Consider the following 24727-nt stretch of genomic DNA (forward strand, 5'->3'; position numbering starts at 1 on the left):
CGTGACGTCCAGGCAGAGGTGTTGAGCCGAGAGAGGAAAGCAGCTTTAATTGCAGGCAGAGAGAAAAGCCAGCGATGGCTTCGCTCAGACAGGAGCACCACTACGGTCTCTCCTGTGGAAAAAATAACAAAAACAGCCCCAACAGGACGTTGTACCACGTCAAGCTCACGGACACGGCTATCAGAGCGCTGGAGGCTTACCAGAACCTCAAGGTACCTTTTCCTCCTGTTTGTTTCTGTGTTTGTATGTGCGCGCGTGCGTGTTTGGAGATGAATTCACTCCTCATAAAGTTTTTTTTTTTTTTGCTTTCGAAAATTGTTCGACTTTTGTTACATTTGTATTTCTGTTTTTTAAAATAACGTAGTTTGGAGTATGCATAAATAAATGAGAGTCACTCGAACTAGTTACGCTGGGAATGAATTGCATCGCTGAGTAACATTGTCGGGAAAGACGAGCCCGTCAGCTGCTGGGAAACCTTCCTGCTGCTTCAAAGTAAAGCAGAGAGACCGCAGTCTGCCAAGTTCTCTAATTGACAACTAGCCAAGGCTCATACTTAGCTCCAGTAGAGACCATTAACAGCACACAGGCATAATTGATTGTGTAACTTTAACTTGCATGTAAACCCATTACAGCATCATTTAGTTTACTGGCCTAATTTAGACTACAGAGCTCTATGAATATGTGCATCTATGTCACAATAAATGTCCTCCTCTCATTGCAGGGGTCGTTACCAAGTGAACCATCAATTTGTTTCAAAGGAAACCAAGGGGTAAGTTTATTTTTTGTTTTAGCTCATTGTGCAATGTGCACAGTAAGTGTTATCTTCTTAAATATAATCTAGCAATAAAGTACAAGCAGATAAAATTGCATTTCTTTTTTTCACCAAGTGATATTCATCTGCATACACAAATGTTTAAATGGATGGTTTTCTTAAGAATGCAACACAATTATTTTTGATAGGGGGCGATACAGAGCTTGAGACTGATGCAAACAGACTTTATAGCTATTGCTAACGTTCAGCTCTTGTGCCTGGTTGGGCTTTTTTTACACATGCAGTGCAGTTAAATGTATTTTTAAACAAGAAAGTGTGCCTAAAGTGTCATAATTGCTAAAATTCTTCAACCTCAAAGAAGCTTTTGTTCGTCACACATTGCTGTTGACTCACACGTCCCTCCATACTGCAGCAGTGGGAGCTTATAGCCGGTCGTCTCCAGCAGTTAAGAGGCATGCAGGTTACTGGGTCAGGCTGGTGACTGTGGAGAGGCTTTGTTAGGTCGGTGAGCGGCGCTGGGAAAATGATGGGAGACTGACAGAGTCTTAAGTTCTGCAGTGGGGAGAGGAGTTTAAGTCAAATGAGGCACATTCAGTGACAGAGATTCACTTTCTGTACCTTTTTTTTATTCTCCATTTGGTCAAATGTGTGTATTCACTGCATGTAATGTTTGAAACTCATGCATCAGTAATTCTCTGCTACTCTGAACTGAACCATAATCTGCAGTGTGTAGCCTGTACGGTGTGTGTTTTGACTATAGTGAGGAGCAGCTGTGTCCTTGGGGAATACTTTTACTTACTTTACTATTCAGTCAATTGTAATTGGATGGGCTAGTTGAAAAGAGTTGGAACTCCCTTCCTGTCATGGAACTGAGTGGTGGTGAGTTTGTAAAGGGGGCTTGTGTGGTTAACAGACTGGATAAAACCTGTAAGTGTGGGTGTGGTGTTGGAGTGTGTGTTGCTACTATTTAGTCTAAACTTGAGGCACTGAGGTGCATTTTAGAAGTTGAATCTTTTACCGTTTCTTCGTCGGCAATATTATGTTTTGTAATACTGTATGGATTCTCAAAAACACTCGTGATTTTTAGTTAATAGTTTTCATTCATACAGGCAAAAGCAGATCCACACTGTTGTACTCACATTGTGTGCATATGGTGGGGTTTTGTTAATACTATGACCCCTTCATTATGATACGTAGTCTATCATATTGCCAATACCCAGCACTATTTCTTCCCAGAGGGATCGAGGGGAGTCAAATCACTATTATTATATGACTGGTGGCGCTGTCTTATTATAATCTCCAAACTTGGTTCCTGCACAAATTGTCACGACTTGACTGTCTGCCTGAGAAGCAGTGCTCTCCTCCGGGTCAAGTGTTGGAGGTCAGAGGTCAGTTGGTCAGCTGATGTTTTTGTTTTTCTAGCTCTGTAGATCCCGACTGCAAAGGCACGAGGCCTTGACAGGAATATGTGTTGCATTAAATGAGAAGAAAAGCTGCAAATCGAATCCACAGCTTCACAGCTCACACACTGAACTGTGGGGGCTGAGAAGTAGGAAACCATACGGCTTGGCTTCATGAGAGAATTCAGTCCCATTTGTATCAGAGAAACTAATGTACCTGTAAATGAAAGAAAGACACATTCATCTAGTTGATTTAGGATGGGTAGTTCACTGGCACAATATGCACGAGTGAAATGCCACCTGTTAGAATAGAAGAAAGGACATTAAACACATTACATTGATTATTTGGTAGGTATTTTTCTCTCTACAAGAACTCAAATGTGTTGAGTGCTGTACTAAATAGTGTGTTTCACACCATGACTGTCCATCTTCGCACAAGGGATGGGACAATATAGGATTTCATCGTGGATTGCGATTTTAAAAAACACTCGCAATAAGTTGATCGAGAATCGAGATAATCCTGAATATCCTCACGAGTGACTTGATCAGGAATATTCATGTAAGAAAGAACAGACTTGCACAATGTTTCTTTTTAATTTATTCATCGCATGCAGTGGAGTCCTATCTGTGATGCATGAAACATATTTGTTTCTTGTACTAAATGTAAGGTAAAGAGATTCCAGTGTGTTTTAGTGCCATGTTTTGATGATTAGCGGCATAATATTGTGAATCGCAATTACTTTTGGCCTGGATAATCATCCCGTGGCTACTTTGCACCACTGCTGTCATTGTGATGTCTGAGGGATTGCAGGGAGTTTCACACCGCTCCCTGTATGTGGCACTGAGAGCTAAAGTTATTGGCCAAATGAATGTTTAGAGGTGATTACAGGAGCCATAATGCGCTTGATTACAGCGTGAGGCATCATGACTTCAGTTTGCGTTAGCTTTCCCTGTCTGCCTGACTCAGACATTCATGCATGTGTGTTTTTGTATGTGTGTGTGTGTGAGTGTGTGTGTGTGTGTGTGTGTGTGTGTAATGCTGGCACTTACGCTGCAGTAATAGCTAGGCAGATAACATGAACTCTCTGCCCTGCTAATTTTCCTTTCCCATTCCCAGGTTGGAGTTCCTCTTTTTCTCTCTGTGTGTGTGTGTGTGTGTGTGTGTGTGTGTGTGTGTGTGTGTGTGTGTGTGTGTGTGTGTGTGTGTGTGTATGTGTGTGTGTGTGTGTGTGTGTGTGTGTGTGTGTGTGTGAGAGACTCACTGCATCCTGCGCAATTGTATGCGTTTATATGCCTGCATTTGTTGCTATCACGTGGGTGTGGCTGGTTATTTTTTTACGTGTGTGTGTTTATGTTGGGCCCTGTGAGGCCTAAAGGCATGATTTATTCATGTCCCACCCACCTCCCTTTTTCCTGTCCTGTCCTCTCTGCCCATTGTGCAGCAGTCTTTAGCCTGACAGGACCCGAGTGGATCCCATGAGGACCCTGTGTGTGTGTGTGTGTGTGTGTGTGTGTGTGTGTGTTTGGCTTGCCTGTGTGTATGAAAGAGAGAGAGAATTGCTGGCACTTGCTTTCCTATAAGTATCTGTGTATTGGAGTGTAGGTTTTTTGTCTGTGTGTGTTTACGCTGCCTTTGCTGAGATCCCCAGAGTCCCCCTCTGATTGTGTGTTGTCTCCTCTGATTTGAATAACAATGAGCGGGGGAATGCAGGCTGTGTGTTGTCACCCTCTTTGGATCACCCATATTGGATGGAGTACAGTCAGCCCAGATGTGTTGTGGCCTGCCCTCAGGGTTTGTTTGTGCCCAATGTCAACATAGATAATAGAAACCTCCCTGCTGTGGATCTAATGAAGTGGAGACTGAAACACTGCAAACATCTTCCATCATAGACATTAAGTAATATGTATGTTTCTAGTCTAGACTTTCTTAACACTGATGTTACTTCCAGTGCAGTAAAAGCTGAATGATGAAAAGCATAGGTATAGAAACTGGCCGATAATCACTAGAATATAAAGCGCCGTGAAAATGCTCTCTTAAGACATTCATAAATCATCTTGGAACATAATATTAAAAAGTACTTAACACATTATTAACTGGAGGGCAATTAAGAATGTAAGCATGTGTTCACATTGTGAAAGAGCCTTCACTGCGTTTCAGTAATCTCTTCAGTATACTGTTGTACATGTCTCTGTGTGTGTGTGTGTGTGTGTGTGTGTGTGTGTGTGTGTGTGTGTGTGTGTGTGTGTGTGTGTGTGTGTGTGTGTGTGTGTGTGTGTGTGTGTGTGTGTGTGTGTGTGTGTGTGGTGTGCGCGCCCACAAAGGGGGAAATTGTTGAGGGATTATGATGTTTTAAACACTGGTGTTTAAGGCTTGCTACTTTTTCTGAAAAGCCAAGAATACAAATCTTGTGCACCGGTCGGATTACATATTTATTTAGCGAACGTGTGTGTGCAAGGCGAAGACAAGCGGCCCTCTGAGATCCAGCAGCAGCGCTAGAAAAATGTGCACTCTGGCCGATTAAGCAGCTTGGAGATATGAAGCACATCTTGGCTCGCTGAGGAACGTGTCCCATCTAATTCCCACATGTGAAAATCCATACCGTGAGCTAATGAGGCATAAAAGGCCACTTGTCCCCCCCCCACCACCACATGTGTGTCGTGGTATGGCCCTGCATGTGTGGAATCATAGCTTGCTATGGAAGAACCCACCTAGCTTTGGAGGAGAGAAGGAAGGGCTTTTGTCAGACACAGTGACCCACAATTTGTTGAAGCTGACAGTTTGGCCCTCGGGCACCTGCCAGAGACGTATCGTTCTTGGCATTGGAGGGGGGGAAACCTTGGGGGATGCTTATGGCACAGCACCCTTCCTATCCTCCCTCATCCTCCTTCATGCCCAACCTCCTCTCTCCCAAATACTGGAGCATGCAGCTCTGGCAGCAGCTCTGTCCCTTTTGAGAAACTGCAAATGAAAAGAAATGGAAGGCGATTACAGGCTGGGGCTTGATTACATGCACTGTCTCCCACTAAAGGCAGCCGCATTAATCACCCAGTGCCAGCATGTGGAGCTCAGTAAAGAAGAGAAGAAGAAGAAAGAAGAAGAAGAAGAAGACAGTGTATAGCTCCAAACATTGACTGCAGGATCATAAACACACACAAGAACACGCCAAATCTCTAGTTTCTCTCTTTGTATGTCCTTCTCCTTCTCTGCTGCCCTCCCTTGTTTCGCCACTCGGCCGGAGACACAGACACACATTGTGTTTTGTATCGCTGTCCTCCATTGTGGAGGGGGCTCTTCTTAAATGGCATGTGTCAACTTGTGGCCCTGGGAACGATTTGTCTCTTTTGTTTGTGATGAGATGATGAGAAGTTGTGTGCGTGTGCGTGTGCGTGTGAGTGTGTGTGTGTGTGTGTGTGTGTGTTTAAGCCAGTGGTGGAGATGTTTGGCTGATGGCTAGACTTTAGCCTTTCTCCCTCCTCAGCCTTATGAGTGGCAGTAATGCTGATTACACCCTGGTGAGAGGAGCTGGAGCTGAGCCTCTCTTTGCTCACGCTGGATTAACACAGACACACACACATGCAGTTTGCATTACAGTGACTTGCCTCCTGCTGATAACAGATAGCGGTGGTGGCGACAGGTTTCACTCCCTCCTCCTCCTCCTGCACCTCCTCCCTGTCCTCCTATCAACCAGAAAGGGGAAGCAGTGCCATGGCATCCCACTCTGGAGCCGAGGAGGCCAGAACAAAAGACGGCCTGTTTTCAGAAGGCCATTACTCAGGCTGCAGAGGATGTGGAAACAATAGCCTGAATGAGATCTACACCCAGACCCCACATTCAACCAAAAGCTAGCAGGAAACATAAGCCCTGTGCACCGACAGCAGTCTCTCACAGTTTTTGTTCAACGACTTTATAGTTTGATAAAGCCAGGAAAATGAGCCTCTCCCGTCCTGCGTCTCAAGGCTTTTATGACGGTCGAGAGAGTGAACTGTGGCTCATCAAGATACTGTCGCCACACATACTGTCATTACTTTATTGTGCAGAGTTTTCTGTGTCACATGTTAAGTGTTTGTCACGAGGAAATTTCAAATCTGATCTGAAAGTCATAAATTATCTTCGCTTGAGGTTCCATAAAACAGTGAAAACAAAATAACCAAAGTGAAAGATCAGACTGATAATTAGATCTGAACCACATTAAGGTATGTAAACAGATTAACCTAACCCAGTTAACAATGACATCACTGAGGTCATTGAGTGATTATTTGTCTTTCTAATTATTGTGGCACATTTAGTCTGCTTTCTGCTGCTTTTATTAAACAGAGTTTATTTACAGAGAGGCAGAAAGTTGATAAACATTAAAGACTAACTGTAGTGCTGATGTTTCCTATATGTTACCACACAGCTTATGTGCTACATTAATCTTTTATACATTCACAGACACACACACCTACATGCAGGGACACAGTTGAAGAACATTCAGAGCTGCCTGTAAAACTTAAAGCTGCTGCTGCCACGTTCTCTTTCATAAGCTGGTGGGGATGAAACGTTTAAATGTCTTTTACATTTGTTTCAACATAATTAATATAGAAAGATCATGACTGGAAATGTTGGAGGCCTGAGGTAAGGTGTGAAAGTGAGGGAGCATCTTGTTCACGTTCAAGTGAACACTGTTCACGCAACGAGTCGCCCATTTGCGAAGGAAGTAGGATTTTGTTTGGTATGTATTTGCCTCTGTGGACTGTGGATCGTGTTTAAAGTGGAGCACACACACACACACACACACACACACACACACATGGGTTTTACCTTAATGAGGCGGAGTAGGCCTCCTCACAGGACTGTGTTTGATTGATTGACACCTCTCTCCTGGAGACTTGGTCACGCCAGCATTTAAAAACGGTGACATTTCATTTCATCTGTGTGAGTCGCTTGAATTCTTATGTGCACTCCCAACATCTGCATATAGACTAAGCCTTCTGTCAGATGGACAGATGGACACACATGACGTACGCCTTCGAGAGAGATTGATGGCAGAACCAAAATGGGAATGGCTTGATTTTTTTATTTTTTATTTTCTGTTGATGAAGAAAAGGAGGAGGAAATATTAACAAAGACAGAACAACCACTGCGAGACTGTCCGAGCTGCGTTGATGGGGAGTGTGAAGAGGCAGGTTCAGGGATAAGACTGGCTCGTCCGGGGTCGACAACGGGGGCCATGGTTTGGGTTAAAAGAATGCATTATATCTTAAAGCGCGCTTCTCTAGTTTCGCCTCTTTGCCTTTCGGTCTCTCTGGGTCACTGAGCATTACTGAGGTCATAAGTCACTGCCATGTGTAGTGTAATATTTATATACATTTCTTAATCATGGACCGTTGCTAACAAGTTTATTTTACACTTTACCATCTCGCTAACTTTATTTATTCTTGTTTTGTTGCTCCATTTCTCGCTTTGCTTCAATCCACAAAGATCAGAAGCAAACCCGCAAGTTCCCTGAATATTTTACTTGAAAGGAAGACAATAAATATTTCATTATTCATGGTCAGTTGAATTCTTTAAGGGCCAAGTCCTTTTGTAAGAGCGCCTCTCTGTGTTTGAATTGCCATGTGTGCCTCTCAGGAGAATGCAGCAGACTTTGGTGCGGGCCCCCAACGCCTGGGAACGAGAGTGCTTGTTGTAGTTTGACCGGCGGGGGTCTTGAAGTCTGCCCACGGAGGTCATACGAGTTGAGCAGCCACCACTGGAGAAATGCCAGCCAGGGCTCCCGGGTGCGATGCGTGACTGGGCATTTGTGCAACAGCTGGAATCCTGTGACGGCACACCGCACAGACTCCATATATTATTAATTGTTGTTACTGTGGAGGAAGATGTGAGCTCCTCACTGACCGAGTGGCGCAGGCTTTGCTAAGCATTACATTTGAGTTCAAACATTTCACCTAGAAGTGCTTTACATCTGCTATTCCACGCGGCCTCCAAAGAGGGATGTGTGAACTTACTTCTCACACGATGTTCCTGTGAAGTGGCAAGTGTCCAGATTACTCAGGCGTACTTTCTCAATACCTCCCAGCATGTGAACGTTGGGTTTCACAGGAAGTGGAATTCAAAACAAGCGTTAAGGATCTTCACCATATGTCTGGGCTGTGATCCACGTGCGCAGCATGGGCTGGGTACACGGTGAACCTTTCATTTCATGGGATGCCGGGTCCTTTTGGGATATGGAGATGAAATCTGCAACTAGCGATTATTGTAATTGTAGGAAGGATGAATGTGATGTCAATTTGACCTCTTCATTGCTTGTTTGACCGACAAACTGACATTGAAGAGTTGATGGTTGTGCACGCAGGCCTGCGCACCAGGCTTGAGCCGCCACATCCGTAGGCGACGAGTCTCGGTGCGATCGCGGTCACAAGCTGGACTTGGCCACATGCTAATATGCTCAACTGAAGTTTAGCAGGTGTGGCGATAATTCTCAGCGGGTCTGTCACTGCGAGCAACTTTTAAAAGATTATTGATAACGATGTTTGTGATTAAGTTTCTGGTGTGTCAGCGAACTGATTTATCGGCTGATCATTTAAACACTAGCAGGGATTGGATCATCTGAAACCTCCCTGTGCAGCATGTGAAACTTTTGGTTTCTGAAGCTCTGCCTGCCAGCTGTTTCTCTGGTTTCACAACTGATTCAAGGTTTCACAGCGTGTGTGTGTGTGTGTGTGTGTGTGTGTGTGTGTGTGTGTGTGTGTGTGTGTGTGTGTGTGTGTGTGTGTGTGTGTGTGTGTGTGTGTGTGTGTGTGTGTGTGTGTGTGTGTGTGTGTGTGTGTGTGTGTGTGTGTGTGGGGGATAACTTAAACACATTCTGTAGGTGTAAAATGACTTGAGTGACAAAGATGAGCCAGTAATTACACTGTGACCTTTGTGTATATATCACCTTCTTTGTTTTTATCAGCACATCGGTTGTTGAACTAACAAGGCTTTGAACTGTATTAGTATATAGTTAAGGGGTATGGCTAAGTGGTCATTAAGTGCTTTTATCGTCTTGTTAAATGTTAACAAAACTGACTCATGGTGAGAAGAAATGACCCCTCTGGTGAGCTCGCCGATGTGATCACAACATGTTTTTCTCCTCGGTCTGTTACAAACAATGACACATCCAGCATTAGGCTTTAAGTGTGTATCATTGAATGGATGAGCAGCAGGCATATATGAACTAATCCTGAAATAGACGCATTCAAACTTAAGTAACGACAAACACGCTACAAGCAAGCTGGATTGAATCTTTCGGAGCTCAGTCGTTTATAGTTTGTATAAATTCCTGTGATGAAAGCCTGCGTGTGTAGACATGTGCAGCGGGGCTGATAAGAGAAGAGAGCCAACGTGTGTGTTGCTTTGTTGCACAAAACATCTGATGTGACTTTTAAAGACGGCGCCGAAAGAAAGGGACACCTTGCTGAGCGATGGCCGCGCAAGCGTTCACTAAACTGTTCATTTAGATTGAAAACGTAATCTTTTTCAAACATTTGTTCTCATGTTGCGGGTTCATTGTGTGTGTGTGTGTGTGTGTGTGTGTGTGTGTGTGTGTGTTACCTTTTCTGTTTTTTGAAGCAGAAATGGAATTTGAAAAAACAGTTAAAGTGACGACTTGCAGCATGTGAAGATAAATGCAAATCTGTCAAACTAAAGTCTTACAGTACAGCGCTGTACACACACACACACACACACACACACACACACACTCATTAAAGTTTTTATTATACAGAGTCAGGGTCAAAAACCTCCCAACTATGATTTAAACAGTTTAATCATTAAGGCTGCAAATAAGGATTATTTTCATTGTTTATAATCTCAGAAAACAGTAAAAAACAAAAAGATATTAATTTTAATATGGTTTTAAAATGGAGAAAAGCAGGAAATCTCCATATTTAACAGGATGAAACGGCATCTTCTGCAATTATTTCATAAGAATTACTAAAAAGATTTGTGTGTAGTAGTTGCAGCTCTGCTCTCTTTTGTTTTCATTAAGACAATGATTGTAATCACTTCAATGAAACAAGCTGAGGATTGTCTTCTGTCGGGCGTCTTCATACCAGGACGCCGATGCACTGGTAGAGCTACAGTAGAGTACGAGCCGTGAAATGAAATCAGCGACTATATATCCAACTGCTGAGGGAAATCTCCGTCTCTCTCGTCGCTAAGTGCTTTGTTCTGTGCAGGTAGTGCACGGTGGGATTTTAAAGCTTTGCCGAGAAGAACGTTATGACGTTAGCGGTGAGATTGAAACCAAAACCGTAAAGTCGTCGGCTGAAGTTGAGCTGTCACTCACACACACACACACACACACGCACACGCACACGCACACAGGTGGGTAGAAAGTAGAGGAAATCCCCCATGATAAGTTAACACTTAAAGCTGCTTCTCTAACCTCCAAACAAGATGGCACAGCTGCATGAAGAATGGGATTGCTGGGAAAATGCTGACCTCGCTGCCACATTTTAGAAAATACTTGTGATGACAGTGTGTGGATCTCCTCTGCATGTGGACCTTTCATTCGAAACTTGAACTTACTTGCTATATTTACTGTAGTTCCTGACTAGCTAGAGTCTCTCTCTGCGTCTCTTACTCTCACTCATGTGCCCTCGTAGTGCTTCTGTAGCGTCGTGCTGCACATTTCCCATAAAGCTGAACGAAAATACCAGTAAAGTAGTGTAAAGTATTTCAGAATTCAAACGTGCAATTACGTCTTCTTCAGTGGTCAAATCAGCGTATGTTCTTACTGATCCTCATTTTTTCTGATCTGTTATTATATGTCTCTCTGTGTGTGTGTGTGTGTGTGTGTGTGTGTGTGTTCGTGTGTGTGTTCGTGTGTGCATTTGTCTGCCCTGGAGGTTGCAGCCTTGGCTCTGCTGCGCTCCACTGAGTCTGCCAGGAGATCTCATGGACGCCTCAGTGGAGCGGACTCTTAAAAACACTGTTTACCCAAGGAGATTTATTTAAAGTTACAGAGCGGCACAAAGTCTGTGTGTGTGTGTGTGTGTGTGTGTGTGTGTGTGAGATATTTATATGTAAAGCGAGTGTGTTTCTGAACTACGTTTTCACAAGTTCTCATTATCTCCCAGATTTTCCCCGCTGACAAAGATTAGGTCATGCGTGTACTATCCTCCTGCACTCTGACGTAAGACTCGCATGTGTGTCATCTGGATTCAATACGCTCTTCCCAAACTCTGAGGAGCGTGCATCAGACAGTACTCGTCTTTGATAAACAAACAATAGGGTGTGGGGGGGGGGGCTTCTTTGTTTTTTGAGACGATTGTTCTGTGGATATTCAGGTTCCTCAGGACATTGAGGTTTCGGTGAACCCCTGACCTTTCCTCTTGTGTTACCATCAGAACAATCTTTCAACACAAGGAGTCATTTAAAAAGCACATCCATGCTCCTCTGCATGAATCACTTCTTCTTCTTCTGCCATCATCAAGCCAGAGTTTAATACAGCGCACACGACAGTGTCATTAAATTTGTAAAATACATTTGTGCTCCCAAGAGGATAAATATGTTGACTTTTATTGGCCATGTAACCTTTTCCTTTTACAAGCTATGTGTATGTTAGTCCCACTACTGGTCTGCCTCCAGACATTTGTGAAGTGTCCGTATGCTGGTTGTTACAATAAACAGGGATGTCTAGTAGATACAAGCGGGCTTTTACACTTCCAGTGTCGTTTTAGGGTAAAGTATTTCTTGTAGGACCTTTTTAACTACATTTGTCAGAGTGTTCTTTGCAATGAGCTGTTAAGTTATGAAGAAAAAACCGTTTTGATTTATGATGATTGCAACCATGTGCTTTTGGCTACAGTGCATTTGGCAGCAGAGCTTCCCTCGGCGTTTCCCTAAAATAAGTTTGACAGTTTGAAAAATAACAAAAGATGCATGAACTCAAAAGGTTGTAGCAAAAACACTGACGAAGTAAAATGTGAAACAATATAATCTTTCCCTTCAGTCATGTGTTATGTGGACACGTATGCACATAACCTCTTAATACAGACAACGGCTTTATACCAACAGGAAGTCTTGACATATGAGTGACTGTCCTGGTTTGTGTTGTTTGTTTGTTTGTGCAATAACTTCAACCATCTGCCGTTATGTGTGTTGACCTGCATGTCTTCTGTTTTCCTGTGTAGTACATCAAGATCCCAGCTCCCACACCAGAGTCTCCTTCTGCTCTTCGCGTCTTCTCCTTCTACTTATCCAGCGACAGCAAAGACCAACCTCAAGCCAGCTTTGACTGCATCCATCAATATGTTTCGAGGTAATTCATTAATATTTATTCCTTCTGAGAATGTTATCCTAAACCTTTTCTGATCCTGTTGAGCTCCAGGGGAAAATATCCAGAAATGTTTTCTTTCCACATCGGTCGGCAAGGCCAGTGTGTTTTGCATACAGTTAATGAAGTGAAGCTTAATTAACTAAGAGTTCCAGATCTGTGACGTGTGTTTGATCGGATCTACCGCTTGTTGGTGTGACCCCCAGACGAGACCGTCAGTCGCTCAGCTCTCTTGTGTGCCCACGTGTCTGAGGGTATCGTGAGAGACGGCTCACTGCTTGCTGTGCACAGGATGGGGGCAATTGTAATTTCCTGTTTATTTCTAGGCTGACCCTCTCATTACAGAGACCTGTGATGCCTTGTTTGTGGAGTGGATATGCTGGGAAACCGAGGACTAACTGTGGTCTGAACTCAAAACTGGCTCTGGCTCCAGTCAGCTGCTGGAGCCAAGACAAACAGCGTAACAGCGTGAGGGCAAGATCCTGCCCTCTCTCTGCCCTCACATTGGTTTTCATATTTAACAGATGATCGGTAGTTGCACATATAATTGTGTTGAGAAAATATAAATGGCATCAGGGAAAAAGGCTCCTATTCTTCTTTTTTAAATATGAAAACACACCACAGTAAATCTTTGATTTATCAGCGTCAATGCAGCCCAGGTTCATGTATCAAACTTCTTTACTTGTGTCCAAGTATGCTGGCAGGAGTGAAGCTAATGCTGGCGGTTTTCCACAGGCTCTATCCTGCTTTGAACCTAGAATATCTGGCTTTCTCACACGTAGTGGACTGAAGAGCTATATCTAGCCTGTGACATAACATACAGTAACCATAGCCCTGTCTTAGCCGGCTCCTACCACAAAGCCACTTCATTCTGCATGGCGTCCATGTTGGTATGCTGCTCTGAGATAGTTTATAAGCCTATGTTTTTACAGTGTTTACTGTACAGCTAGCAGAAAGCCCCGCGGTTCAATGGCTCTGTGTTTTTGTTTTGCAGTGACGGCCGAGAGCAGCTGGAAGGTCAAGGCATCATCCAGGACAAGATCACAGTGTGCGCCACGGACGACTCCTACCAGATGACCCGTGAGAGGGTGTCTCAGGTGGAGAAGGACAGCTGGAGCCGCGCCGCCATCGAGATCAAACCCGGAGCCACACATCCAAGTAAGAATAGACCAGAGGTCACTGTGGAGCAGGGGGGGGATGACACATCTGCAGAGTTTCATGGGGAAAGGCCAAACAGCTTTACGCTTGGAAAGAGATCGGCACATTGGATGTGGAAACAATTATGGCATATAAAAACATAAATAGAAATATAATAGCACCAATAAAAGTAATAGGAATAATTGCCACACATGAGAAAACAAGCTGAAAACCAGATATTTTCCTATTTGGATGTGTAATGAAACCAGACGTGCAGGCCGTGTTTACACGCAAGACTAACTCTTGTCTCCTGTTTTTATTATTTTGTACCATTTGTGGCTTTTGGTTGTTGTTAAAGGTGCAACGTGTTACGCCCGGCCACATGCTCCAAGGAAAAGGGGGGGCATCACTTCACCTCTACTACTGGGTCCATACAATCTATACTTGTCATTAGTTATGACTAACTAACAGCAGGGCAAGAACACAATTAGCTGAAACCCAAAACTCAAAATGTCATTTTTGCATTTTTCCTCGGCGGCAGGGAGGACGAAAACACTTTTTTGTTTATGACACTTTGGAATTAATCCAATATAAAAACTATTAAAGCGTACACAAACCCTGCACCTTCATCGTGATTGACAAGCCCTCGGAGCAGTTGCACTTCTTCGCCCTCACACGTCTCGAGGAACAAGCGGTATTACAGGTCGGGCCGGGGCTAGCTGCTTATTTCAGTAGATCTCTCTGCAACTCAATACATGGACATCTTTAACGGAAACGGTTTCTTCTTTACACTCTGTTGATCATGTTATCCTCTTACGTCTGGCTTTCTTAAAGACTGTTGGCCTAATGGACGTTGGTATTGGGTCAAAATCAGCAGCATTTGTCTTTAACCATCATTCCAGAGGTAGAAGATTCGTGGAGTTTATTTGAAGAAGTGATGGGGGGGGTGTATCTCTAAAATTTGGCTCATGAATATGAAATATTAAGGCAGTTGTTTTTCTTTAGCAACAACTTCAATCTCCTACATTGTGGTTCCACAAGCTAGAAATGTCTCAATGTTGGCAAACATTTCAAAAGCGTCTGATTTTAAATGGGTTACCTATAAAACTGAGAAGGAGAAATTCACAGGTGACAAGTTGTTGTTGCCACAAATGTCGTGCAGCGTCTGCCAGAGTTTGTGTTTGTGTGTTTCCTCAGATCTTACTCATCAATTATACCATACAACATAATAATAATATGAGAAGAGACATGAACTGGCAAGTCCTCTTCTCCAACCTTTGCTGCTGTTATGCAATATTGCTTCTTGGCATGACTCTGACCCCCCCCCCCCCCCCCCCCCGTGTCAGTGCTGGAGCTCCAGGCAAGATGAAACTCTGGGTGGTTTCGACCAAATTTAGACTGAGGATTGTGTAACACCAGATCTTAAGGAGTCGGTGACTTAGCAACACATCTGCCTATAGGGAAACATGTAATAACTGCACTCTAAATTCTCCTTTCAGCCTCAGGCGGTGCTCATTTGTGCACGTTATCAGGAACGCCAAAACCTACAGAGCTCCTGACACACAACCAACTCCATAATTATTACATCATTCTGTGTATTTGTATCAGAATTAATGGCTGCTAGTAGAGTAATGATCATGCATAGAGTTACTATCACTTGGCAGGACATCATTTTGTGGTTGAAGGGAAAGCCTTCTTTCCTTGTTCCTCTGCCCCACTCTGACCTTCAAAGGGCAGATTAACCTGTAATGGGATTAGCACAGAGAGATAGCTTTCACTGCCCCGGCTGTCTGCAGCGGAGATGTAAGCAATGATCGATGGGCTGCTCACATCTGAAGACCGATAGCTGCAGGCCAACATGCACATGTGAGCTAGAGATAAAGGCTGGGAGAGGATGTTTTAAAGACTGTTACTCCATAAAGTGTTAAAAGAGTTCATAGACTCACGTTGAGCAGGTAAAGCCTCTCTTAGTTGACTAATCGGTGGTTTTGGTGTTCGTCGACTAAGATTTCTTTTCACGATTTTCCACTTTTTTTCATGCTGAATGACTTATTTCCAAGAAGGACATGTACGTCTGTGATGAGATTTAAAGTAGTACGTTTTGCATGATTCTTTGTGGAGAATGTCAGTTTTATGGATTTGATTTAAATCAAACAACAACAAGAGTGTTAGTGGACTAAGAATGTCTTTAGTCAAGGACAGACTTGTAAAAGAAAAACAAATCTGGCTGCCTTTAACTCTCATCTCTTACATCTCGGCTTTTGTTTCACCGACTACATAAAAATGTGAAATGCTTTATTTTTTAAAGCTTGCACGACACATTTAAATGAGGTCCTATTGTAGATTTCTCTTGCTCAGCGCTTACAAATCAGTTCCAATGAGCTTCAGTTTAAATCTCTCCAACTGTCAGGAGATTCCTAGGATTAGATTTCTTGTGACTTAGAAAGCAAATAATTGTTTTGGATGTAAAATGCATGGCAACAAATAGTTTCTGACACTGTGTAGAGTTTGTTGGCAATGCAATACCAAAACATAAATAATGCTATCTCTATCTACTTCTTTGTGTGTTCAGGTAAATGTGTCAAGTTCCACAAGCGACCAGCTCCTCTGTCTGCGTCAGACAGCAGCTTCTACAAGCAGTCTACCAACAATCGGAGGAACGGCGGTATGACCACGCCGACCCAGAAGCCCTTGAGGGAGCGCATCATCCACCTCTTAGCTCTTAAACCCTACAGGAAACCAGAGCTGCTGCTGTGGCTGGAAAGAGAAAGAGCTGACCCCAAGGACAAGGCCGAGCTGGGTGCCATCCTTGAGGAGGTACACAGAACATATGTGTGTGCATGTGTATGCATCCATGCACACTTGCATGCATAATTGGTTGCCTTTAGAGGTTTTGTTCGTGCAGAATCATCTCTTGTACACGTAAGCACATTAAACATATACATTTACACACTGCCTACGCGTATGGCGTATATAAACAGTACAGTATTGCAGCTAGCAATTAACACATTGTAAAAAGCTTGCAACACCATTAAAAACACCCTTTCTATTCAAAGCAACAAATGCTGCATTTGCAGGCTTGAATGTGACGATTAGGAGGTTTATGTGACCCAGCATCTGAAAAGTTAAAATCCATTTTCTAGCAAAACACATATGATGCTATACTGACAGAAACCAGAGGCCAGCTGTGCTTTAATAGAACAAGTGATCTAATTTAGGAACAATTACCTTATGTGACTTTCCTGTATACATTTTTGAGTAATTCCTAAAAGATGTGTGCGTGTGTGTGTGTGTGTGCGTGTGCGTGTGCGCGTGTCGTATTTACTGCCCTTGTGCTTGTTGATGTGTGTTCATGCATGTGGTTTTTGTGCCCGTGCTTGTGTGTAATTAGGTCGATGCTTTAATTGTCTCTGCTGAGATTGTGTTTGCAGTGGGGCGGGTCGCTCTGTCAGGAGGCCCCAGAAAGATAGATGTCCTCTGAGAAAGTCAGTCTGACGAGATTAGAGAGGAGGTTAAAGCCCGAGACTCTCAGTTGGGAACAGAATCTCAGATAAAGGGTTTTGCTTTTCAGGAATGTGAGTGTGCCGCTTCCAGCACATCCAGGACTCCAGTTAGTGACTGTTGCTTTATCTCACTTATTACAAATACAGAAAAATCTAAATAAAAGATAATCTCTACAATTGTAGATTTATCCTGATAACACAAGTTTGGATTTCATACTATGTTGGATACTTCCTGACAAAACTAGCCAATGTATATTTGGCAAGTTATTATATATCATTGTTTCTGCATTTATGTTTATGACAGGATCTCTCCGCATTTAAATAAATCTCAGTACATTAAAGCAGGAGTGCAGAACGTTTGTCTCCCCCCTCTGGCAGTGACAGTCGTTACCGTATGGGAGACGCAGCAGCAGCTATCTGCTCCAGATAAAAGAGACACACTGCATTCAGCGGAAAGATTAAAGTTTAACGAATGTTAATTTATATGTAAATGTCCCACACTCCAGCTTTACTTGACATCATCTAAGATATCATGTTTTAAATATGAAAGACTTTAATGGGAGTTTAAAGTAACACCACGCCGTTTCTGTATTTTTAGGTGGCAAAGGTGAATCCTAAAGACAGCAGCTTCCTGCTGAAGGACGACTTCTATAAGCACGTGCAGAGGGACTGGCCGGGCTACAGCGAGGAAGAGAGGCAGCTGATCAGCAGGCTGCTGGCCAGGTGGGTCACAGGCACAAGCGGAAACAAAAGGACATCTCTGCTGATGCAACAAACTCATAATCAAATCTGCGTGGTCTGTCTAGGGTTTTATGTGTTGATTGTTGTAAACAACAACAGCTCGAGGCAGGCAGTCTCGCCTCCACATCTTCTCTCTGTCCCACACATTTCTGTACTCAGTGCTAATCAACAATCAGAACCAACCTTTCATCTTTACGCTCCTTCTTTAGTTCTCAATCTGCACGACTTGATTCCAGAGGAAGTTGAATGTTTGTAAATGTCACATTGGTAATATTTTTTTGTCTCATCTGCAAATGTTCTTTCTGTGTATCAGGAAGTTGCAGCCGCACATCAGCCACCCGTCAAGGAATCCAGCAAACGGGTCGATGGTGAAGTCCTCAGAGGATACGACATTACAGCACAGCCCAGCAAAAACTCCTGCAGTGGTAAATGGCTATATTTTTTAATTCGACTTTGAACATGTTTGAAGTCACTAATCTGCGTTTAACTCTGGTTTGTACGTAGTTTGCCGGTCAGAGTTGAACATCACATTGACAGCGTATGTTGCAGGTTGTTTCTGTGTTTTTAAGGAAATATTAAAGTTGATTTTTGTCTTTTTCTTCTTCCTTTCACAGAAACGTCCCGTGCCTTTTGACTCTCTGGAAAGGCTCGCAGTTAAGAGACAAAGACTTGCGGACCAGAGGTTGCAACAGCAGCCCACAGTAAACGAACTCTTAAACAATAAAGGACACGTCATTGCTGCTCCAACCCTCAACCCCAGTTTCCACACAAAGACTGAGTTTCAACGGACAAGTAACCAAACTGGTAACCAAAATGGCTTACCAGGAGGCCACAATGGCTTTCCTCTGATGCACAAACTGTCTAACCCCTCTGACACACCTGTCTCAGAGAGCAGGGAGCAGGAACCCAAAGTAAGCAGCCACCAACCACCACAGAGCGACTCTGACTGCGCTCACCAGCAGCTCGCCAACAGCCAGTACAAGAAGAAGAAGTCTAAAAAGCACAAAGACAAGGAGCGGGAGAGGTTAAAAGACAACAAGGGCAGTGAATGGTTCAAGACGAGTCCTGATCTCAAGCAGAACCCGGACAAACTTGACAGTACGTACTTTTCTTATGACTGACATTTCCCTTGTACCGTTTGATCACATCCTGAAACAAACACAGTGATGAAGAGGAGTGTTGCTCAATTGTAAACACTTTTTATATTTGGGGTGGTGATGGCCTAGTAGTACGCCTTCCAAACAAAACACTAGAAGGTCGGGGAGTTCAATACCAGGGCTGCCACCAGTGTACCTGGTACCTGAGCAAGGTGCTTAACCCTGAGTTGCTCCAGGGAGACTGTCCCTGTACTTAGTTCAATGTAAGTCGCTCTGGATAAGAGCGTCTGCTAAATAACCTGTAATAATAATAATATTTCATGATAAACTCTTTCTTCTGATTTCCATGTGGCGGTCGGACTTTGAGAAAGTTAATTGCTTCTCGGACTATTACATCTGATCGAGCTGCGATCGGGCCCAAAAACTGAACCCACATAGTTTCTGTCCTGAGCCACGGCGGCAGTTTGTGGCCCAAAACCAATTAAAAATCTGAATGTCCACCGCAAAATAAACAAGATATAACATTTTATTTTGTGCGCCTTTTCCTGTCGTATCACAGACTAAAAGTTCTGCACTTAATAAAACAAAAGAAATGGCACAAACACAACCTGATTCAAGCCTGAGGATCTTAAAGCACGACCCGGCCCGAGGGGTGTGTTGGGGCAGCGAACTCCTCCTCTACACTCGCCTGAGAAAAACAGGTTAACCACACGCACGCGTTGAGCTGATGACCAGTGGTGATTGTTATGAGGTCCACTCAGCGACCGTTTGTCGGACGGCCCTCTGGTGCATTTATACATATTGTCTCATAAGCATGACTGTGTTTGCTCCCTGAAGCTCAATCTCTTGAGTCCTAAGTGTGTGACTGATTGACTCAACAACAGCCCGAGCTGTGCTTTGCGTCTCTAAGCTGATATGTCTCCTGACACCCACAAGCTCTTAGCTAGTCTGCACACACACACACACGCACACGCACACACACACACACACACATGCTGCGTTTTGCAAAACAAAAACACGTTGCTTAACATTCAGACAATGACAAAGTGTCATGTTGTAGACGACTGTATTGACTCAACTGCAGCTTAATCATCTTCTTTATCCTGTGCCTTTATTCCAGATCCTGACATCACGAATGCGGTGGCCTCTGAGGAGAAGCCGGATTATGTGACGTGAGTGTAAACATGTTTTAAAATCATGTTGTTGTGAACCCTTTTCAATTTTTAAAATATGTGTTGAACGCAAACAGTGGGTGTAAACAACCTTCCCTCAAGAGGAGTTCTTTATAGCTGGCAGAATGTATTTGTCTTGTTACAAACATTACTTTTCTTTCTTTGCATTTATTGCTGTTGTTAATTGTCCCCAATGGTGATAAATGAGGGTACCCCTGTATCTTTATGCCAATGCTGCTGTCTTGTGTCAAAAAGAGGTATTGCACAAGAAGAGAATCTAAGGGATTAAAGATGCAACTGTCTGTGTGTCTCCTTGTAGCGCGTACGGCACCATAATGAGTCTGGAGCAGCGTGAGAGGTACCAGGAGGACTTCTGTGCAGAGTATGATGAATACAAAGACCTCCACTCGCGGATCGCCACCATAACTCACCTGTTTGTTCAGCTGGGATCCAAGATCAAAAGCTTGTCCCCTGGCACACGAGAATATAAGGTACGTGCATGCAACCAGATGATTTGATACGAGGCGTGCGGGCAATAAATGCTAAGATATTGTTTTATGCAGCTAGATTAAATATTACACTATTTAACGCTGCTGTGCTTTCTTTCGATTTAGATAATGGAAGACCAAATACTAGAAAAGTACAACAAGTATCGTAAGGTAAGAAACATTTAAATGGTTTAAGTTGTGTTATTGGATTTGTTTCATGCTCCACATCGGTGCTGAAATACACAACATGTTGTGTGTGTGTGTGTGTGTGTGTGTGTGTGTGTGTGTGTGTGTGTGTGTGTGTGTGTGTGTGTGTGTGTGTGTGTGTGTGTGTCACACGTGTATAACTGGACCGTCAGTATTCCCTTAGATCTGCATTAGGACCTGGACTTTATAGAAAAAGGACTTGAAACTAGTTTATGAAAAGTAATCTTGTGTAAAGTGGCCAATGATATAAAACTATATTAAATTCAATTAATTAAGAAAACTAGTGCAGTGCACAAAACGGGCTAATATATTTATTAAAATGCTTTCCCCCTCTCTTTACAGAAGTTCCCAGGCTACCGGGAAGAGAAGAAACGCTGCGAATATCTCCATGAGAAACTGTCCTACATCAAACAGCTCATCATAGACCACGATGTCTCTCGGGCTTCTTCATAGCATTAGATCTCCCCCTTTATCAGTTTTTTTTATATTGAACCCTCTTCTTTACATAAACAAGGTGTCAAATGAAGCGTCTTTACCTGAGAGTGATATAAAAGACGTTGGATGAAGCTGCAGACGTCAACATGAACTGCCTCTGCTGGAATCAAAGATGACTCCGTGAGCACTGATGATATATATTAGTAGCATATTTCACTCTGGTATTTGTACGTCTGTTTGATTTGACTTCCAAAGGAGAGGCAAAAAAAGATCTTGGAAAGCATCTGTGCACATCAAATTGCCATGACAGACAATGTACCTGATAGTTTTTGCCAGCCTTGTTCAAACCAGTGTCAGTGTAAGCCATTCTGATGGGATTATGTACGAGGTAGAAAATATGATTTTAACTTATTCTCTTTGTTTTAGACACGAAGTCAAACATCGCTCCAGGCAGGTTTCCCCCTCTTTTTTTTTTGCTCTTTTTGTATTATAAATTTAAATATTTCAATATACAGTGTACGTTTCAATTCTATATCAAAGTTGCCTCATTCATGATACACGATTGAAGTAGCCTCGTGCAAAAAGAAGAAGTGATGTTTGAAGTCATTTTAACTCGGATTCAGCCGTCACATCTTATTATGTAAATGGCGTGGGATACTTCCACTTGTTCCCGGCGCACTTTCCCTTCATGTTTCAGGCATTTATCTTGGAGCGAGACTAATTTGAAGCATCAAGATATTTAAAACTAGATTTTTAGTAAAAAATAAATTAATAAATGTTGAATTTGTACAGGAAGCAAGTTAAATAATCTCGCCCCTTGGCAGAAAGAAATATATTTTTAGGACTATTTTTGCAATACGAGCAGGTCGGGGGTCATATTCACCTTCGTTGTCACCAGCTTGTTTCATGAGCGTCGTCCTGACATATTGCAGATACTAAATGTATATTCTTCTTTTTGAAAAGCAGCTGATTTCAATGAGGGGAAAAAACTGGAAAATATTCAAATAGTTTGAGGTATACGCTGTCTCCCAAATGCACTTGTGTTTAAAGTATTTATTCAGCACACCGTTTCTTCAGAGCGACGGGTAAAGGACCAAAATGCTGCAAAGGTTTTGTGAGGAACTGCTATTTTCCTTCCCAAAACCCTTACTGACATTGTTAATCCGGCACAAAGTCTAGTTTAAAGTATTCTAACCCACTGGAAAGAAGAGTCTTTCTCTATTATTATTATTTTTTCTTTCTTAGAACTACTGATGTATTTATTTTAAGCCTCCTCTCTGTGTTGTTGTTTTCCTCAGCTTGACGCGTCAGGTCCTGCTCCATTTCAAAGTGTGTTTGGTTCAAGCAGCCGGGAGAAGTCGTGAGCAGATCAAAGGTTTACCTAATGTAATATGTTTAGTCTCTGTCTGACCTGACACAGCTGTGGAGAGTGAGTCCCTATGTTCCCATGTTCCCAGCCACTGTGGATACATCAATGTCTAAAGTCAGAAAAACTGTGTTTCCCGCAAATTTGAAAAGCTTGATTGAACATTTGCCCCGGGGGGGGAAACCGCTTCTGACAACATTAAAGCCTTTGAAAGATTTCTTTAACGTGAGGAGGATATTGAACTCGGGGACGTAGATAAGCTCCCATTAAAGCTGCACCAAAGTCCTCTATATGTTAATGCTGAGGCGGGGAGGTTAGCGGCCGCTTCGCCCATCACTTGAGCGGTGTTTGCTTAATCACTGTAGAAAGTATTGCATCCACATTGTATTGCATTGTTGCATTATTTGATCGTTCAAACAGCAATACAAAATGGACGCAACACTGAATTGGGAAGTCAGCCCTAGATAATTGGTCTTCAGGGAAATACGGAAAAGTCAAATACGAAATCATAACCAGTTGTGGTACTATTTCAAACACCTTAAGTTTCCAGTTAATAATCAGTGCCCAATTCAGTTTTTTTGCACTAAACCCAGTTAAAAAAATAAGTCGGGACACAGCAGGTTAGTAACATTTCCATTCAGATTGTAAAAGTTCTTCGTGGTTACAGCTTTTGTACTGAATGTTAACAGTTAATGACGTAGAAGCCTTAATTACACTTTTTAGGACAAAATCTTCAAACTGCCAATATCAACAAAGAGTCATTACACACACACACACACACACACACACACACACACACACACACACACACACACACACACACACCTGTTATCTGCCTTATATTTCTCATAGCTGCTACATTTAAACTTTCACTGTTCACATTAATGCCAACAGTGGCTTTCTAACACGTTTGAATATTACTGGAGGAAATATTTGATGATGTAATTTGAAAATGGTTTAATGGACAGTTTGATTGGCTATGATGGCTTAGCTTACTCATCAGTTGCTTTTGTTGTCCTTCTGGTACTCTTGTTTTTCATAATCATCACTGAGATATTTGGTCCGGTGTTTATTTAATGATAAATACCACTTGCTGTGTCTGATATTCCCACCTGACTCAGCTCTGAGCATATTGAGCAGTTTGATTTGAAGACTGTCAAAAGAGATTTCTCGTATATTTCAAGCACAAACTAAATAAAATGACAGTACTCCCATCACTTTCAGGTAGCGGCTGCTAATTATTTGATCGTTTCAGCGGGCGAAAGGTATAGTTGTGGTTAATTGAAGAGTCACTGGTCTTGAAGACAGAATATTTCTTCCAAAATCACAAAATGAATTCTATTCTCTGCTTGTCTGTCTCTTTCTGTGCAAGTCTTAATCACAAGCTACAAAAAAAAGTTCATATGGTGTTTGTTTTTTCGGGACTGGTGTTGAATATTTACAAGGCACCAGTGTGTACAGCACATTTGGTGTTTTGTTTAGTGTGCTGCATTCCTGCTGAAGGGAAAGCCTCATCTTAGTCCCATTGGAGTCAGATAAGAGTTTTCATTATGAACTGCATTTCACAAATGTACACTTTCTCTTGTCCTGTTGTGCAAAGTTCAAAAGAATAAATACATCAAAGTGATTTTATTGTATCATATTGTATTATTTACTAATGCCTTATAGATCTGTTTGCCAGGTTGTGAAGAAATCCGCTGACGGCAAGGTCTTTCTAGCTCTTTAATAAATCATGGAGGCTTTATAATGGACCTCTTCTGGGGAGAAAACACCCTGAAACCCAACATTTCTAAGTTATTAGCCAATAAAAGGGATAAAGTTTAAAGGGCCAGAAGGATTTTCCACAACCTGGCAACCCAGAAGTTGTTCTTATTAATGGCTTCTAATGTTTATATACAGCATTAGTTTCATTAATAAAACCTTTAGTTACAATTTATATATCCTTATATAAAGGGCCTTATTAGAGAGTATTTTCAACTCAAAATACTTAACCTCTCTCGTTTGCTGTTTATTAAAAGATACAGTTAACTCACTAAAAATTAATAAGCTTCAGGGCTCTTCAGTGTTTTTATTATCATTCACGCTCACAGTCAACAAGTGAACAGAAG

At 42.6% G+C, this 24727-nt stretch overlaps 1 protein-coding gene across 2 annotated transcripts; it reads left to right on the plus strand.

Annotated features, from left to right (window-relative positions):
• Positions 1–24246, plus strand: LOC115005799 (RNA polymerase II elongation factor ELL2-like). 2 transcript variants are annotated; one of them, XR_003831989.1, is made up of 13 exons: positions 1–212; positions 722–769; positions 12331–12458; positions 13468–13631; positions 16183–16427; positions 17712–17836; positions 18168–18279; positions 18469–18952; positions 20072–20123; positions 20443–20614; positions 20738–20782; positions 21161–21433; positions 22552–24246. XR_003831989.1 is itself a non-coding variant. In XM_029427742.1 (12 exons), the coding sequence occupies exons 1-12, from the start codon at positions 75–77 to the stop codon at positions 21269–21271; spliced, it is 1824 nt and encodes a 607-aa protein (XP_029283602.1). In that variant the 5' UTR covers positions 1–74; the 3' UTR covers positions 21272–24246. The 2 variants fall into 2 exon arrangements, 1 of the variants encoding a protein (XP_029283602.1); XM_029427742.1 differs by having other exon boundaries at positions 21161–24246.
• The last annotated feature ends 481 nt before the right edge of the window (positions 24247–24727 follow it).

Source organism: Cottoperca gobio, chromosome 3 (genome assembly GCF_900634415.1).
Source record: "Cottoperca gobio chromosome 3, fCotGob3.1, whole genome shotgun sequence".
Classification (NCBI taxonomy): domain Eukaryota; kingdom Metazoa; phylum Chordata; class Actinopteri; order Perciformes; family Bovichtidae; genus Cottoperca; species Cottoperca gobio.